The sequence below is a fragment of the Betta splendens genome, chromosome 5 (genome assembly GCF_900634795.4).
Source record: "Betta splendens chromosome 5, fBetSpl5.4, whole genome shotgun sequence".
NCBI lineage: Eukaryota > Metazoa > Chordata > Actinopteri > Anabantiformes > Osphronemidae > Betta > Betta splendens.
In genome coordinates, this window is record NC_040885.2 from 16,218,933 (window position 1) to 16,235,679 (window position 16,747).

Genomic DNA, 16,747 nt, shown 5'->3' on the forward strand with positions numbered 1-16,747 from the left:
CATGAGGGTCTGTTTTTGTAGTAACATGTTGTTTAATGGCTCGAAGGCTGACGATCGGTGGAAGTCACATTTTTCAATTCCAATAATGAGACCAATAAACCCCTTTACTCATCGTGGTGTTACGTTTAAATGTAAGACTAAGAATAATGCAAAGAGCAACATCATTTCCACTTTCTTGTCTATTGGTGTTCTATTAACTATTCCTTTTGTCACGTCTCTGCAATGCAGGCAACAAAATCCATGTCTTCCCGGGTCTCAGGGGCTGTGTTTAGTGCATAGCAGACCCAAACGATGCAGAGCAACATGTGCAATGCAATACTGCCAATCTCACCTCATCACAGGCCTCTGGTTCGCACATTGTCCACTTACAGAGCAACATAGACAAGAGAGACGCCTGAAAAGAGCTCTTGTTTTCTGTCCTGTTGTCGAAATGTGTCAGTATTTGTGCCTTTTTGTGACCTGCATGATTTATTTCTTCACCGAATCCATGTTTTTGCAGCAAAAAAGAATAAAAAGAAACAGAAAGTCCAAAAAACATCAAAAAGTCATATACCACAGTACTCAAGGGAACCAAATATGTTATGTGGGCAGGACATATCTGTGTGTTGTCGTAATATAATCGTGGGAAATAAAGGCATTTTAAGTAGCCTTGTCCTGTGTGGTGTGTAGTGGGAATTACAGGGTGTCATTCCACACACGGCCAGTAGGCGGCATCATGCACAACGTGAGAGAAACCCCCGTTCAGAAAAAGAAGGACTGTGGAAAGACTTAGTGTAGGACGCAAACACACAATGACAACTACTGAAGGGACGTTCTTCAGTTTAATCTTAATGTTTTTAATAGAACTTACATAATTGACAACGATTATTACAGTTTTGAAGGGATCCCATCTGGCCATCAAATTACTTGCAAACAGCAGCCGATGGATTTCATTTTCACCGCTTCACCTCAACTACAGACGTGAATTATGCGATATGATCACTCGCCATAATGACCATTAATAAACAAACGTCGGCGCTAATGACAGCGCGTTGCCGCGTGACTGATCTCCTAGCGGCTGACTTTGACGAGGCGTCGCTCACGCTGAGATCCGAACTCTCTGAGAGGCTTCGATTAGTGATGTCATACTCGAGGAGACGGCTCCTCAATCAGGAATGACGCTCCCGCGTTCCTGAGAAGCGCAACTCATTCATCATCAGCTGCCGGCGACAGCTCGGAGCCAGTTTTTCTGGTCTGCACATGCAATGCACCAAACGCTGCAGTTTCCATGGCAACACCACTGCGAAAGTCTACCTGCAACATTTGGCCCATTTACTGTATATGTGAGGCATAATTCATGATGTGATTCTCCAGTTTGATCACTTTACAATTTATTGATGTCAGTCACTGTCAACACTGAAATGTAAAATGTTGTTTTTTATGTAAAACATTTAAGAAATAATTGTATAGATTTTTAATTAATTTTAAAATATACTTTGATAGTGTGAGCACATGTGAAAACTGTGTCTAGCCACGGAACACATATAAAAACGTAAAACAAAATGCTCGTAAAGTACACATTTAAATCACTTGGAGAGTTTAGTGATGACTCGAATTAAAGCTCCATTCTCATCCTTCAGTTTCTGGTTTTCAGTCTTAAGGTCAGCTTTAACCTGAAAACACAGAGATCAGCAGATTTTTATCTTATACAAAACAAATGAAACAGACAGTCTCACACACATGCAGCTCATCCCGGGTAATAATTCACTGTTTGTGATTCTATTAACATCTGGGCAGGTCATTAAAATAAACACCATTAGCATTCGCTGACCCACACACACACAAATGAGCCAGATTAGCTTGTTTAAATACGTGTGAATACGTGTAACAGTGCGCGTGTGTTTTCTCGGCGCTCGTGTTCAGACAACAGGAGCTTCTTGTTCGCCGCCTCTCGGCTGCGACACAGCAGACGTTTGTGAACACAGACTGTGAGTGAATACTGATGGCCGGCCCGCTGCGGCGTCAAAGTGCTCACGCGTTCCCCAGCAGACAGAGAATAATGGTGACAGATGATGTGAGCTAACACCACGGCAGACCGGGGCCCCGCGCTCGGCCCCGGCTCCAGCAGACACTCGCTTTCTCACGTCAAATGAAGTGAAACCTCTCCTGAGTGAAGGGAGGCTGCCATGTTATCAATAATTACTGTCGCAAATGAATATTTCACAAAGGAAGTAAAAAATCTTGAAAATGTTTAAATTACCTTCAGCTGCTCTTCCATATCTGTGATCTTCTTTGTAAGACTCACGCTTTCCTGCATAGAATCAAACATAACTGAGCCGAACGCAGACATTTAGACAAACTAGTGACCTGACACTAGTGCAGCGAGTCTGTACCTTCTTTTCTGCCTCGAGCGTGTTGGATCCATATCCTCCCTGCCGTCCATTCTGCACATGTAAAAGTTCTTATGAAACGAATCCAGCCACCGAATGCTGAAGCTGTGTGTTGTGTGTTGGCACCTGAGCTCTATGCAGCTGCTCCTGAATCATGGCGAGTTCCTGTTTACTCGTCTCCAGCCTGGACTTGAGCCTCTGATTGGTGGCGAGGGCCTTTTCATACATCTGGAACAGGTTTACAAGCACTAAGACATTATCTACATGATGTTACCTTGGCACCTCAAGCTTTGTCACTCTACTAGTTATGTTTTTTGTTTACACCTGTGCACCTGCCTTCTTATAGTCATCGTTCACATTCTCTTCTTCTACCCTTTTCCTCGCAGACAGCCGGTTGTCCCTCCTGGAGAAGTAGGATTCTGCATGGTTCATCGGCGTGTTATTGGAGGCGTCGGACGTCCCAGATGAACTCAGTCTGACGACACACGAAAGGTTAAACACAGCTTGACTTCCACTCAAAGGATCTAAATGTGAACTGTGTGTTTTCATGGTGTGGAGGATGCTCACTGTACCTGGACAGCCTCTCGTGCTGAAAGAGAAGAGAAACAATACAAGGTTTTATGGGGAGAATCCTGAATGTCTTCACCGTGTTTTCAGCTGTATTTGAGCCCAACATGGACTCTGAGATAGAAGATCCTTATAAGGTCCAAACAGCTTCTTGGTGACGCATCGTCTATTTTAGTACATGCTCATCACTAGTGTAACGCTGTGAATGAGGCTGTGCTTCGCGACCCGCTGCACATTTACATCATGAACATGCACTCATCAATACAGGACACATGCTGCTTTCTGTGATCTCAGCAAGCACACTCATCGTGAACTTGTTTTATGCGACCAAACTCCCTTGTGTGTTCGTGATAGTGGCAGGAATTCCCCATGAAGGAGCTTTTCTGTTTTATAGTGGCCCGAGACGCTGAGCCAAGTTAAAGAAGGAGCGAGGAAGCGATCGCTTAGACGAAACGCATCCAAAAAAGGTAAAAGCTCTGGCAGCGACCCTCGCAATTTGTGCATTATTGCCTGTTACAGTTGGAGGGTTGTGCAGCGTGTCTGCTGTTCTTTTACAGGGAGCAATCGCCACATAACACAAAAGTTACACTGTTTGTTTTATTTCTGACTGAAAACTGTAATTCTTTATATTCATGAGATGTTTTGGCAGTCACAGTGAGGAAATCCACACGTCCTCGCCGCTTCTCTCTGGTTTCTATCTGTGCACCGTGAGTGGAACAGGGTTTGGCCATTCCCTCAGCCCCGGTGCTCGCTCAGGAGCATCAGGTTTATCAGTCCATCACACATATCACAGATATCACAGACATTGCCTTCAGTCAACGTGTTTATGGTTTTGTAGAGTCTATTAAGTCAGTTGATCATAGACGTTATGACTTTTTACAACATTTTGCCTGGTGTCATCAGTCTCAGCTCACCTTTAAGGCTAAAATGCACTGTACACTTAGGTTTACAATTAAAGCACATTAGCATTGTTGTATTTCGCGATTTTTCTAAATGACACTGAGACACAAACTAAAGAAAGAACTCCCACTGGTGACCAGTGACTAGATCCACAGAGAGGACGGACTCCTATAGAAGAAACAAGGAATTTATTGTTTGCTCATACGTTAACGAGACGTCTGGAACGTCACCAGACTCTAGTGTCAGCTCCTTTAAATCCCCAGCGAACATTCTGTAAATTGTCAATATTAATATACATCAGGCAAATGTGGAATAAGCTCTTGTTTGCATTACGGGCAACGTATAAACAGATGCTGATGGAAAAGGTGGCCTTTGAGACGAGGTGCTCTCTACTGGAGCGTCTTCACCACTGAGCCGACCTCCAGCCTGTCTGCATCTCACGAGGAACCTCTGGTCTGCTGACAAACTATTCCCAAGTGGAAAATGTGAGCTTCCCGTAGGACAAGCACAGATAAACATCCATAAATACTGCGTCTGAGTTCCCACAGGCCGGAGAGGCAGTTTATCCCTCCTCTTCCTCTGTTCTCTGTCTTCCTGTCTTTCACCCCCCCCTCTCTCGCACACTGAAGTCCGCTGTGTCTTTCCAGTTACATACTCTTCCCAAGTGGGTCCTTGGTTTGTACAAGCACACGAGATCAAAGTTTCTTTACCTTCAGAGCCACAGCAAGTGCAATAAGATTAAAGATCAGAAGATTAGCAGTAGATGTCTGTGTGAAATACAGTAGTGTAAAGTCACATTTCCTTATCTTAAAGTAAAGGTAAAGGAAGGATGCGATAAAAAGGCTAAAAGTGAAAATAGGTCCTTCCTAAAATACAGGTCAGGTTTTAACACTGAAACTATAGACATTGAAACTGTTTTTCCCTGCTGACATCATTTCCTTCTCCAGCGTATTTCCCTGTAAGTGCGCATGATGCTTTAAAATATTTACTTAAAAACAAAATTTCAAATTAGTCAAGTTAGATGTCTGTTAAATATACAGTATATAGAGGTGTACATTCAAAAAATGTCCATTAGACCAACACCATGCAGTGAATTTTAAACACACTTTAAAAGTAGTGACTCTAGAGTTTGATCTTTGTTGTAGCTGGTTTGTGGAAATTGGAAGAAACGGTCCTAAACAGCTGGACTGGGTCGGCAACAGCGCTCGAGTTCAAGCCAGAGGGACAGACAGAGGTCAGTAATGAACGCAGGATTTTCCACTGGGCCTTTAGCCTGAATCCTTATTATCACATCCTACTGTACTTCACAACACAGCGCAAACGTACAGTACACAAAAACCTGTGTGAGCCATTTATTCGACCGTGACTAAACATTCCTCCACCGACACAGAGCTGTGGCCTTACCCTCAGGCTCCTGCCGGGGGCCGTGGATGAAGCCGGAGCGGAGTCAGAGGGCGACATGTGGAGCTGATCCTTGTTATGCGAAAGTAGCGATGACATCACTGACAACTGCTAAAGCCACTGCATGTAGATGTGAAGAGGCTCAAAGGGCTGGAGTCCAAGGAAGTTAAAAATGTCCTTCTTGAAGAAAAAGCTCTAAAGATGATGATGATGAACTCGTTCATCATCCACTGACGTGAGCTGATGTGGCTTATTCCTTAAAGTCAGTAAGTCAAGTGTGAGCTTCATGCAGCGGTGAGACATCGCATTTCTGATGAGAGTGAAAGAAGCTTTGCAGGAAGTTGTGGGACTGGGGAGGAGGCGGGTCAGTCTGTGTGTGTGTGTGTGTGTGTGTGTGTGTGTGTGTGTGTGTGTGTGTGTGTGTGAACAGAACAGATAAAGCAAAGCATAGCTGTCTGAATCTGTGCTGCTGTTTGAGTAGGAAATGTAAAATTGTTAGTACTGAAGATGTTCTCATCAGACAATTTAATCTGAAGGAAGCAGGATAATACAAAATACCTGCCGTGAGGGATGGAAATTCATAGATGATTAAAGATGAATGTTATTTAACAGTATGCAAATATGCACTTAGTGGTTCATCAATATTAAAGGGAAACATATAAACAGAACAACATTTTTAACACAACACAGACATTTAGAAAGTCAGCTTTGCACCTTCTGCCATATTCTGCTTGTAACTTGGCGCCACCTGCTGGCCGAAAACACCGCTTCCACTTTTTCACCAACGGGCTTTACCACCGAGACGCAGAAGGAGTTAGAATGAGTTAGAAACACACCGTGCAGTATACACATTAAAAACAGTCATATCTCAAACTGTGTCACGTTATTGCCATTCATAATCACGTTTTTATTCAGTTTAAATCCTTCTTTTTTCATTTATGCAAGCAATTATTTTTGAAAAGGTGAAATAATGTTACATAAACACTTTTTTCGCCTCCATTATCGGTTGTGTTGCATTTCATTCCAGATCTGCTTGATTACAGATGGATGACACTCTAAAAGCAGGTTGCGTCTTTATTTACAGGTAAAGTTGTTGTGAATAAATGTAACTGACATGTGGCCTTATTCAAGCACATTCCCACGCGTTCAATTATTACCTTTTATTTGTATAATAAACAAATTACGTCACTTCCGGACCGTTCACCTGGCTCAATTTATCCTTTTTTCCGACTTTCAGACTGATTAAAGTCTTTGCAAACAACAATATCAAACAGAGTGAGGGGACGTTTCCACGTTTGCGTCGAATAACGCGGCTAATTTCGCGTTACCCGTATGTACTGGGGTGGTTAGCAAACAACTAGGTAGCTTGCTAACTACGGTAGCTAACTACCTTGACCGTAATCGCCTCAGCGGGACGTTTGTGGACTAACGGTTGTTCCTCATATGCGACTGTGAAGATGACGAGGCAGAGCCGGAAAAGAACGAAGAGCAGGGTTTCATCCAGCCGATGACAGGATGAGGAACAACCTAAGGCTCCTGATTCATAAGGTATTTCCCAGGTTTAATGACTTACAGTACTGTATCTACCTGGTTTAACAAGTTATCTCCTGGGTTTATGTTGAACTTAGTAATTTATCTGATATCCATTACTTTTAACGCAGCTGTTGACAAATTCTATGATGCAGCTTCTGTTCTAAACTACAATTTGAAAGAAAACCAAGAGAAAAACCTTTTCAGCACTTTCCACATTCATATATTCAGTTTGAGAAAAACATTAATGGTGTCTCTGTGATGTCCCTTGTTTATTGTTTTGTGAGTTATAAACTAATCATAATCATAGACGGCCAAACACAAAGTTCAGCGGACTAGAGAAAGAATCCATTGATCAGAATACAAACCACGGACGCTGCTTTGTGTAACGTTTAATTTTTTTAGAGACAACACAAACACAGCTGTGACGTCAATGAATGTCCTGGTTTGTACTGCATTTACTGTCCAGTAGAGGGCTGCTGCAGATCCTCTTCACTCTGCAAAGGAACGCAATGCTCAGGTGTTGTTTTATTAGGCCTGTCTTGTGTGAAGGTGTGTGTGTCTGGATACCTCTGACATTTAAAGGCATGGAGGACTCTGCTGAGCCCAGCTTGTTCTCAATGACCACCTTGTATTCCCCGTTGTCCCTGGCCCCCACCCTGAGGATGAGCAGGGAGCAGACCCCGCAGATGTTGGTGATGAGGTAGTTGGTGTTCGTGTTCAGGTTGATGTTGTTGTGGTACCAGGTTACACGCGGAGCTGGATCTCCCCTAACTGCACAACTCATGAGGCACTCGTAGCCTTGTGGAGGGATTCGCCTCCTCAGGGGAAGAATGAATGATGGAGCTGACTGGAGGCTGACGGGCTTCCTCTGTGGCACGGTCACCTTAAACTTTTCTGAAACGTTGAGATGGGGAGGAGTAACATCTGCGTGCATTTAGAAGCTGTGATTGAGCTTCGTGTCAGAATAAATTCAAACCTTTTTCTTTTTGGGTTCCAAATGCAGCAGAGACAGACGGTGGCGAAAGACCCATGTCGTTTTTAGCAAACACTCGGAAGTAATATTCCCGTCCGGGCAAAATGTCGACCACCGTGAACTTGTTGTTAAAGAGGTTGTCAGCCACTATCCTCCAGGAGCTTTTGAAGGAGTCCCGTTTGGACACCATGTAATGTAGTCTGTCGTCCCGCTTCTCATCAGGTGATGGAGCCCAGGACAGAGTCACTGTACCTGGGGTGTTCTGACCCAGCTCAACTGGACCTGGTGGCATGGGATCGTCTAGAAACGGATTTAGACACACGGTTACAGAATTTACGTGCAGCGTGACCGTGAGAGTCGGCGGGATTTCAAATGACCTAAATGCTGAGCGAGGATGATTGGACTCACCTGTAACTCTGACTTCGACGTTGAAGCTCTCCTGCCCAGCCAGGTTCCGGACAGTGATGGTGTAGATGCCGGTGTCTGAGCGCTCAGACGTGGGGATTAACAGTTGGGAGCCGGTGTCTGAGTTCGTAATTGTTACATGTTTTGGTGTTGGAGTACCGTCTTTCAGCCAGATGATTTCTGGCAAAGGGGAGGCCTGTGAATGGAGACAACTGCAGCCTAACATGCTTTCATAAGCCCCAGGACTAAATGCATCCTAATTAATTCCATCTGTATGAAAAACTCCTCAAAGCACCTCAAAGTTGATGTAGAGGCGAACCGTGTTTCCAGATCTCACCACCACAAAGGTTCTCATCTTGCGGTCTTTGAACTTTGGCCTCACTGGTTTTTAAATTTTAACAAAGGCATATGTAAATAAGAATTACTTTACTAGATGAAAGAAAAAAAGCGATTACTTGCTAAAACCGCATGAAAACCATTAAGTTAATGTAGCAGATTTAAAGCGGTCTTACCAGGAGGAGGCATGGCGATTATGTACTTGTCAAAGCTCTGAGGTTCTCCATCACCTCCAAAATTGGTGGGAATGACTCTCACCCAGTATGTGGCCATTGCCTTCAGGCCAAGCACAGTGTAGGATGTTCTGGTAACAGGATTGGTGTTACAGCGGACCCAGTCAAGGCTTTGTATCGGTCTGATCTCCACATAGTAACCCTGGGCTTCGTCCGTTACCCCTTTCACTTCCTTAGGTTTGTTCCAAGCCAGTGTAAATGTGGTGTAATTGGACGATGTTAATTTCAGGTCTGTGACTTTGCCTGGAGGTTCTGAAATTACAAGAACGAAAAAGAGGTAGAGGCGATCATAATTCCATATGACAGTGTAATACTGAACTTTGAACACTTAATACTAAATAAAAAGACTTTTCTTCCACAGTGAAACTATTTCTCCCCGTAGTTGAGGGCCTACAGTGTCACCTCCCTCAGATTTGAGTGCTTTTACTGTTAATTTTTAGGTTTCTGGCCCTGTTTAAATGAGGACTTTTTCGGAGTTCAGCGTGGTCTTACTCATAGGATCTCTTGCGATCACTGTGTCAGATGGAATACTAGGGTCTCCAGCCCCTGACAGGTTGATGGCCGACACCCTAAATTCATACGCTGCCCCTTCAAAGACGTCCTTCACTACACACTTTGTGTCTGTGGAAAAGCAAACATGTGGTTACATCGTCACTAGGAATGAATAATTGTTTGGTCTATAATCAATGTTCTCGCCACAAGACTAATACCTGTAATCGGTCCTCCTTGGTTTACAAGGCTCCAGTAGTTTGTGCCCTTTTTGTTCTTTTCCAAATTGTATCCCACTATTTTAGTTCCTCCAGTGTCACAGGGAGGCGACCATGACAGACTGATGCAGTCTTTAAAGGCACCGACCACTTTCGGGGCTGTTGGGGCTCCGGGGTAACCTGTGGGGAAATGTTACGCTATGCTATGATGAAGGATAAGAAACAGCAGATTTTTTAACTAGTCTTTCCTCACGTAGTATTCCAGCAGGTATGTCCTCAGTCTGCAGGTAGTCACTGACACCCTCTGCGTTCCTGGCTCTGATCCGGTAGCAGTATCTCCTCCCGGGGTCCACGTCTGTATCTCTGTAAGTCGTGCTGCTCCCGGGAATCTCGCCGAGCTGGGACCATTTATTGCGTCCCACTTGCTGTCGTTCAATGATGTAGCGTGTCACTGGGCATCCACCACTGTCTTTTGGCGGTTTCCATTTGAACTCAACAGATGTTACAGCGCTTTCCATAATTTCCACAGGTCTTTGTGGAGGTGTGGGTTTGTCTGTTCACCAATGAGAAACCATTATCTGCTACTGTATTTGCAGACAAATGTTGGTGTGTATCTTTCCATTCAGCACGATATGCAGTATCCAAACCATCTTGATCTCTCGTAGCAACTCACCCAGTACAATAAGTTTAGAAATTGCCTCTTTGGTACCAAATTCATTTTTTATTTTGATTTTGACCTCTCCGCTGTCTTTTCTTTGGCACTTAAGAAGGCGCAGCTTGCTCTCAGTATCTGACGTTTCAGCCTTCACATTGAGGGCTGGCGACAGCTCATCATCATCCTTGTACCACTGAATACTCATGGGCGCCTGCCCCGAGAACGCCAGCTTCCATTCGGCATTTTCACCTGCCTTTATAATTACTGGCTCTGTGAACTCTCCTAAAGTGTCACTGTCAATTTTGGGTGGATCTTGTCAAAGAGAAAACAGTGGTTGTAGTTAAAAACCTAAACCCTTTGGCGAATGTTGTGCATCTTATTTGCTAATTAAGATTCTGACCTTGAACATTAAGTGTTGCCTCTGATTTACGTCCTTCAGCTTCGAAGCGATAAATTGCCGCGTCTGCTTTTTTACAGCAGTCAATAATTAACCTATGACAGGCTCCGTCTTTGATCACTGTAAGCCCTTCCTCATTCGTTAGCTTGCCAGATCAAAAGATGACACATTCACAAGACAAACATTTGATTAACTGAGGCTTGGATGAACTACAGGGAAAGGAACAGTACCAACAGCTTCCATATGTGTTTAGAAACAGTGACATGAACGGCAGCCATGCTAGAAGAAGACTTACCAGCTTCCCATTTTTATACCAACATCCTTTTGAGCTCTCACTGCTAAGTTTGCATGACATCTCCACTCGTTCACCACTATTAGCCACGGTATCTGACAGGCCGCTGACAAACTGGACGCCTTGATCTGCAACCGTTAAAAAGACATATTGAAAATCATTTGTATTTACAAGACCATAAGTAAAGCTAAAATTACAGGGGTGTCATAATAATGGTAATAATTAATGGTGTCAAGAAACAAAGCCTCCTTTTTCTTATCCCCTGCGTTGTGTTCATTTTTTTCGGCATCACCTGCCCTCAGGAGGTTTTTCTCCCTATTTCATTGTGTCCGTCCGTCTTTCCGCCATCCCCGTCTCCAGGCCTCTGGAGTCCATCTCTCAAGCTGTCTTCTGCATCTGCTCTAGCTGCTACGTCTGCACCGTCCTTTTTAGCCGCCGTTTGTCGTCTTGCTTTCAGGTTTTCGTTCTCCTTTTGTAATCTGGCCTGTTCTGATGCTAGTTTCATCGGGTCCTGCTGATCATCAGTTTTGGTGCTTGTGCCACACGTTTGACTGGCTGAATTACAAAACACAGCAGTAGTTAAAAAAACATATATTAATAATGAACGTGATGGTCCAATAAAAGGTAGAATATTCTGTGACCTACCGTCCACTGTGAGGAGGGCCCTGCTGGAGGCCAATCCAGCAATGGCATAGTATGCTCCATTATCTGCCATGTTACAGCCTTTGACTTTTAATGTATGAATAAGTTTGTCCTCTGACACTGTAATGTCATATTTCCCTCCATGTTCTAGTGACGAGTCCTGTTTGGACCATGTTATTCTGTTGAGGGGTGCTGACAGGACGCACTGGAAGATGGCGTCACCACTTTCAGCAGTTTTTGCATCCTTTATCTTGGCAGTGAACTCAACAGCTGGCACTGAGAGAGTGGAGTGAGAAAGCGGATGAGACGGTAGCATTTCATGGCGACTTCACGCTAAAGCTTCTTGTCATAGTCTCATGAATGGCCGATTTGATTTGAATATTTACACTTTACCTTGAAAGTCAGTTGCCAGAACATTGGCCTCTTCGACATCTACCTGGTAAAAGCCAGCATCCTCTGGCTGAGGGTCTTTGATGCTGAAGATGTACTTGGTGCCAGTTTTCTTCAGGCTGTACTTTGAATTTGCGTCACCATCATATGGAACCGTTGTGCCGTCCTTCAGAGAGAGCAGCAGTCGAGTATTTAGGGGTTGGAGACTGTCTCTGTTGGAATCTGACTGTGTGGGGTGTTTTTAACTCACCTTGTACAGGGTAATGCTGCTTTTAGGATCCCAAAGTGTCATATCAAAACTAAACTCTGCTCTTCCGTTTGGCTTCATCTCTATTTGTTTTACACTTTCCAGTTTCTCTACCACCTAGAGAACAAGTATTTTAGTATATATATATATATATATATATATATATATATATATATATATATATATATATATAAATATTTATTATAGTATTTTGAAATTTGAATTTCACTGCTGAAGCTAATGATGGGCTCAGACGATGACACACTGCACTTCTCTGTACCTTTGCCTGTTCATCTTCTCTTTCCTTTTTCATCTGGTTGAGTCTCTTTAGCATCCAGCGGAAGTCAGTTACCCCAAAGTCCAGACAGATTTTTTCATAATCCTTCCTTGGTGCACTGAGAAGCAGTTCCCAGAGCTTAGGATCAATTTCTCCCTCCTTCTTTGGTGGAAGTTGTTTTTTTCTAGTGACGACGACTCTGAAGTGTGAGGAACTGTCATGAAGCTTAACTGTATCACGGCCTTTAAGTCAAATTCAGCCTTTATGTGCACTTACGTCTTCTTCAGCATCGATCTGAAATCCTGTGTTCCCTGGTCTTAAGACAAAAATAGGAGGTCAGTTAAATGAAGAAAAAAAGTTTGTATCCAAATTTACCATGTGTTTACTTTGGTCAAGCTGAAAATAAAAGAGCAACATTTTCTAGTACTTGTGTACATACTGTACCTGCCTGACCCTTCTTCAAGCTGACTGAAAATGACAGAAGATACATAAAGCACAAATCAATAGTCAAGGCCATAGTACGTTAATAAGCAACAACTGTAATAATCTTTACCTGCAGTGACTGTGAGAGTTGCAGTGCATGTGGCTTTGCCGTATTCATTGGTGACAACGCATTTATAGGTGTCAGCTTGGTCTGGTTTTACACTGAGAATCTGATAAAGTAGTGTTACAGTACTGTATATAGATAATACATTTCAGCAACAGGGGAGAGAAAGTGATGAATGAAGTTGTGTTCAGCTTTACCTCAAAGATGTGCTCTTTGGTTCTCTCGTCATATCTGCTAATGTACCTTTCTGGGTCATCGGTTTGACCCTTACTACGCCCCCATGTGACAGTCGGTGTCGGCTTCCCACTAACCATAGCTTTAAAACTTGCCTTTTTACCTTGAAGGAGTTTGAAAGAGCAGTTTGGCAGGGTTTGACAGGGTGGAAGTGTTGAAGCTTCATATTGTGACTTAAGGTTTTACCTTCTTGAACAGTAATGGCCACTGGCTTTCGGGTGATGTCGGGTGTTGACTTTCCTAAAGGCAGCCGCTCAACGTTCTGAGTGATTATAACCCCAGGAACTCTGGAGCTTTTCTTGATGGCCACTGTTAAGATACAGATATAATTTTAAAGCTGAAGTCAGGTAAAACAAATAGATTAAACAAACCGCGCCTCACATGACAGAAAGGCTTGTTGTACAAAATCATTATGGTTGAATATAATTAAAAGCTTTTTTCTTTAGTAGGTAGAGTAGGTCTTGGAAACCTTCACCAATGTTTTACTGTGGTCACAAGAGGTCAGTATTTCCCTTCTTGTTATTAACTATTGGCCACTTAATAGTAAGACCTTCTAATTATTGAACTATACTGATTAAGAAAAGTAATTTATTTTACTTGACCTAAACTGAAAGTACTGACACACAAATAATCTGTACATACCTATACGCTATAAATATTTGAGAAGTGCTGCTGATAAGGTATCATGTGCGATGCTCTGACCAGTTTCTCTGACAGAGCACAGCTGTTCCTACGATTGAGAGCCTCTGTGGGAAAGGTCCCATCAGTCTTATCTAATTGTCCCTCACTGTGTTGGTGTGGCAGCACATGCTTCTTTAGTCTTTTTCCTGCCTAACGTTCTACTGCGGGTGACTTGGTGCACAGCGCTAAGTTTATACGGCAGCTGTTCAGATCATAAACATCCACCCACCACCATGTGTTGCTGCGGTTTCTGTACAAGCATCATTGCTCATATTTACTTATGCCTCAGACACACAGTCACCCCACCGTTCAGAGGAACAGTTATAGATGGATCAAAGAACTATTCACATGCTGAATCAAGTGTGTCCCAGTCACCACAGATAAATCCACTGTTCACATGCTGACCTATTGTGAGTTTAAGTTTTATTATATTTAAACTTTAATGCCGCGTCAGGTTATTCAGCTGCTCCAGATGAGGCAGCGTCAGTCTAAGTGATTCAGAGCAAATAGCAGCAGTGACACAGCTTAATTAACTTGACACGACAGCTACTCAAGCTTGTCTGTCCCATCAAACTTAGAATTTAAATGATGGTCTAAAATAATTCATACTCGGCTCAAGAAATTGGACCTTTCACAAAAAAATGACACCTTTAGGAGGTTTTCTATAAACATGTGTAAATTTTTTTCACTCTGGATCTATTTTATAATTGATACAAAGTGAATCTTTAGTAAGTTAATGATCTTTATTATCTGTAAGGGCAGAATTTGTAGGTGCTTCATCACCCTCCAGTAAGGCGGAGGGTGATGATACTAAAACTGCTTAGAAGATAGGAACAACACAAATTCAAATGGGGAAATGAAAATAAAATTTGTTGAATAGCATAGAAATAAATTAGGTTTTGTTAACAATGTTTCTACAACAATGTCAACTTCAAAGTAACCTAACAGCCTGCACATTAATCTTAAGCACTGTCTTATTAGCCGCTGCCTGTGGGAGTTCCTTCACATTACCATTCCTTCATCACTTCTGCTCGGCAGCACTACAGAAGTTAGAGGGCATGTGCTGAATATTCATCAATCTGTATGTGTCATCTCTCGAGAGCTTGATTTGTGCTCCTATATCATCGGAATGCAGGCAGAATTCTTGTAACCTTGTCTCCGAGCATTGACTCACACATAATCCAAGTCTGGTTGGAGAGCAGTGAGTCGTTTGCTGATGCATACCAATCACCCTGGAAGAGAGGCTGGATGGTGCCAGCGTCAGACTGGAGGACACCTTCAACAGCACGCTGATATCTCTTTAATAAACCACCGCCAACATACTGTAAGGCCTCTGGAATCAGGGTAAATGTGTCTCAGATAATCTGGGACAGTGGTTTTGGTGGAAGCAAATTTCCTATGTACTGTACTGTACGTGTGTTGTCCTTCACAATACTGTATTCGCAGTAAAGTTGCTAAAGTACCTTTCGGTTCCTTGTTTGTGTCTGGACACATTGTGCGTCGTTTGGCGTTTTATCAGATGAGTCAGTGGCTGAAATACAAAGACAAGACGTCATAAAGGTTGTTGAGATTTGAACAGATATTAACAGTATAACATTATAAATATACTGTATAATGTTGACTCAGAGTTATGATTTTTTTATATTTCTGTCACTGGTGCTATAGAAATTATTTGTCTGCATTACTAATTATGATAGCAATAAATCATGAAAACATTTTGTGTCAAACAGGCTTTTGATTAATAGATTTTGCAATTTCAGATTCTACTTTTCTGCCTGTGCAGTAGCACGTGTAGCCAAGTATCCCCTTGCTCAACTGGACCATCCTGTAACAGCTGGGTTCAGGAGAAGCTGGGATTCATAAAGTGGGGTGGCGGGTCAGAAAAGGCTGAGAAACTCTGCCTCGGAGGTTCTTCTTACACATCGCCGACTCTGCTGCATGACATCAGCCTGTCATAGTGGGATCCCTGACATCTGCAGACTGTTGGCGACGTGCTGGGACACTGTAAATGAGGAATGTGAAATCCCAGCTAATGGCTGACTGTGCCCTACTGCCTGTGGAGTCAGGTGACTTTGCCTGCAAAGTGCTCAGGATCCAAACATAGTCAGAGACTATTTACATTAAATTCCTAAGCTGTTGTATGAAACGTTGCATCACACTTAGTCGAGTTTGTCTCTGCAAACACTGGCATAAGGAGAAGCAGTTGTTTAGATTTGTTGTTTTTGAAGTTGTAAAAACATCAACTGCATTAATTATTCAGAAGTTTGGAATCAAAACTATTTCAGAGAGATAATGTAAAGTAAGATTCCTACTTTATTTACGCCAAAACAACGAATAATTCAACAAGTCTTTGGCTTAATGGGAATAGAACACATCGCTAAGATCATTGTTAGTACTAGCAGAGTTCTGTGTTTAGACAGTGTGTCAACACTGGACAGAAACTGAGTCCAAACCCAGCTGTGCTATTTTTCGTAACGTGGAACAAAGATTTTTAGATGACAGTCCTGTGTCTGCAGTAACCTTGTACACAGCTGTAAAGTCTTATGTCTATGAGGTTTGTTTATATGATGGCATTCTGCCTAAAGCTATAGAATAAAATATATATAAGTTACAGCTTTAAACCAAACTAAATCTGTGCTAAACAATCCTCAGCCTTCTCTGTCCAGGTTCACCATGGTCTTATTGCCACTTGTATCTGCTAGTTGAAACTCTCCTGCATGCACCGTTCAGATATCAGTATTTGTAATATTTGTGAATAAGAACGTCGGCTGTTTATCCTTTTCATGGCTTTTATGTGAAAAGTTACTTACTTTGTTGTCCTTAATGTTCAGTTGTCCGTCTTCGTCTTGTCCTTCCTTTCTTGCTCTTGCTAAAACTTCAGCGATGACACCGGTTTTGTTCGGTGCTAAACCTTTGGAGCCATAAATGGATAAAATGTATTAGGTAAAAACCCAAATTAAA

General features: G+C 42.7%; 2 protein-coding genes across 2 annotated transcripts; both read right to left on the reverse strand.

Moving 5' to 3' along the window:
- Positions 1-807: 807 nt before the first annotated feature.
- On the reverse strand, positions 808-5,575 carry LOC114855545 (protein phosphatase 1 regulatory subunit 12B-like). Its single transcript, XM_029150784.3, has 7 exons — positions 5,241-5,575; positions 2,942-2,958; positions 2,706-2,844; positions 2,496-2,597; positions 2,373-2,423; positions 2,240-2,290; positions 808-1,652 (listed from the first exon to the last, which is right to left on the reverse strand). The coding sequence occupies exons 1-7, from the start codon at positions 5,334-5,336 to the stop codon at positions 1,566-1,568; spliced, it is 543 nt and encodes a 180-aa protein (XP_029006617.1). The 5' UTR covers positions 5,337-5,575; the 3' UTR covers positions 808-1,565.
- Positions 5,576-7,143: 1,568 nt separating this feature from the next.
- On the reverse strand, positions 7,144-16,720 carry LOC114855549 (immunoglobulin-like and fibronectin type III domain-containing protein 1). The gene is made up of 23 exons (XM_029150789.2): positions 16,597-16,720; positions 15,250-15,317; positions 13,292-13,414; positions 13,069-13,208; positions 12,878-12,977; positions 12,769-12,792; positions 12,601-12,640; positions 12,328-12,523; positions 12,051-12,164; positions 11,804-11,966; positions 11,414-11,686; positions 10,772-10,896; positions 10,480-10,621; positions 10,098-10,391; positions 9,678-9,977; positions 9,428-9,604; positions 9,210-9,338; positions 8,661-8,969; positions 8,444-8,529; positions 8,152-8,344; positions 7,747-8,043; positions 7,338-7,664; positions 7,144-7,264 (listed from the first exon to the last, which is right to left on the reverse strand). Exons 2-23 carry the CDS (start codon positions 15,278-15,280, stop codon positions 7,260-7,262), a joined length of 3,588 nt encoding a protein of 1,195 aa, XP_029006622.1. The 5' UTR covers positions 15,281-15,317; positions 16,597-16,720; the 3' UTR covers positions 7,144-7,259.
- Between the last annotated feature and the right edge of the window lie 27 nt (positions 16,721-16,747).

Coding starts and splice junctions, on each gene's coding strand:
- LOC114855545 (XM_029150784.3), bottom strand. CDS start 5,336: ATGTCATCGCTACTTTCGCATAACAAGGATCAGCTCCACATGTCGCCC. Junction 2,598..2,705: donor TGAACGATGACTATAAGAAG/GCAGGTGCACAG, acceptor AACCTGTTCCAG/ATGTATGAAAAGGCCCTCGC. Junction 2,291..2,372: donor CGCTCGAGGCAGAAAAGAAG/GTACAGACTCGC, acceptor GATTCTATGCAG/GAAAGCGTGAGTCTTACAAA.
- LOC114855549 (XM_029150789.2), bottom strand. CDS start 15,280: ATGTGTCCAGACACAAACAAGGAACCGAAAG. Junction 10,897..11,413: donor GGCCCTCCTCACAGTGGACG/GTAGGTCACAGA, acceptor TAACGGTTGCAG/ATCAAGGCGTCCAGTTTGTC. Junction 8,530..8,660: donor AATCGCCATGCCTCCTCCTG/GTAAGACCGCTT, acceptor TTTAAAAACCAG/TGAGGCCAAAGTTCAAAGAC.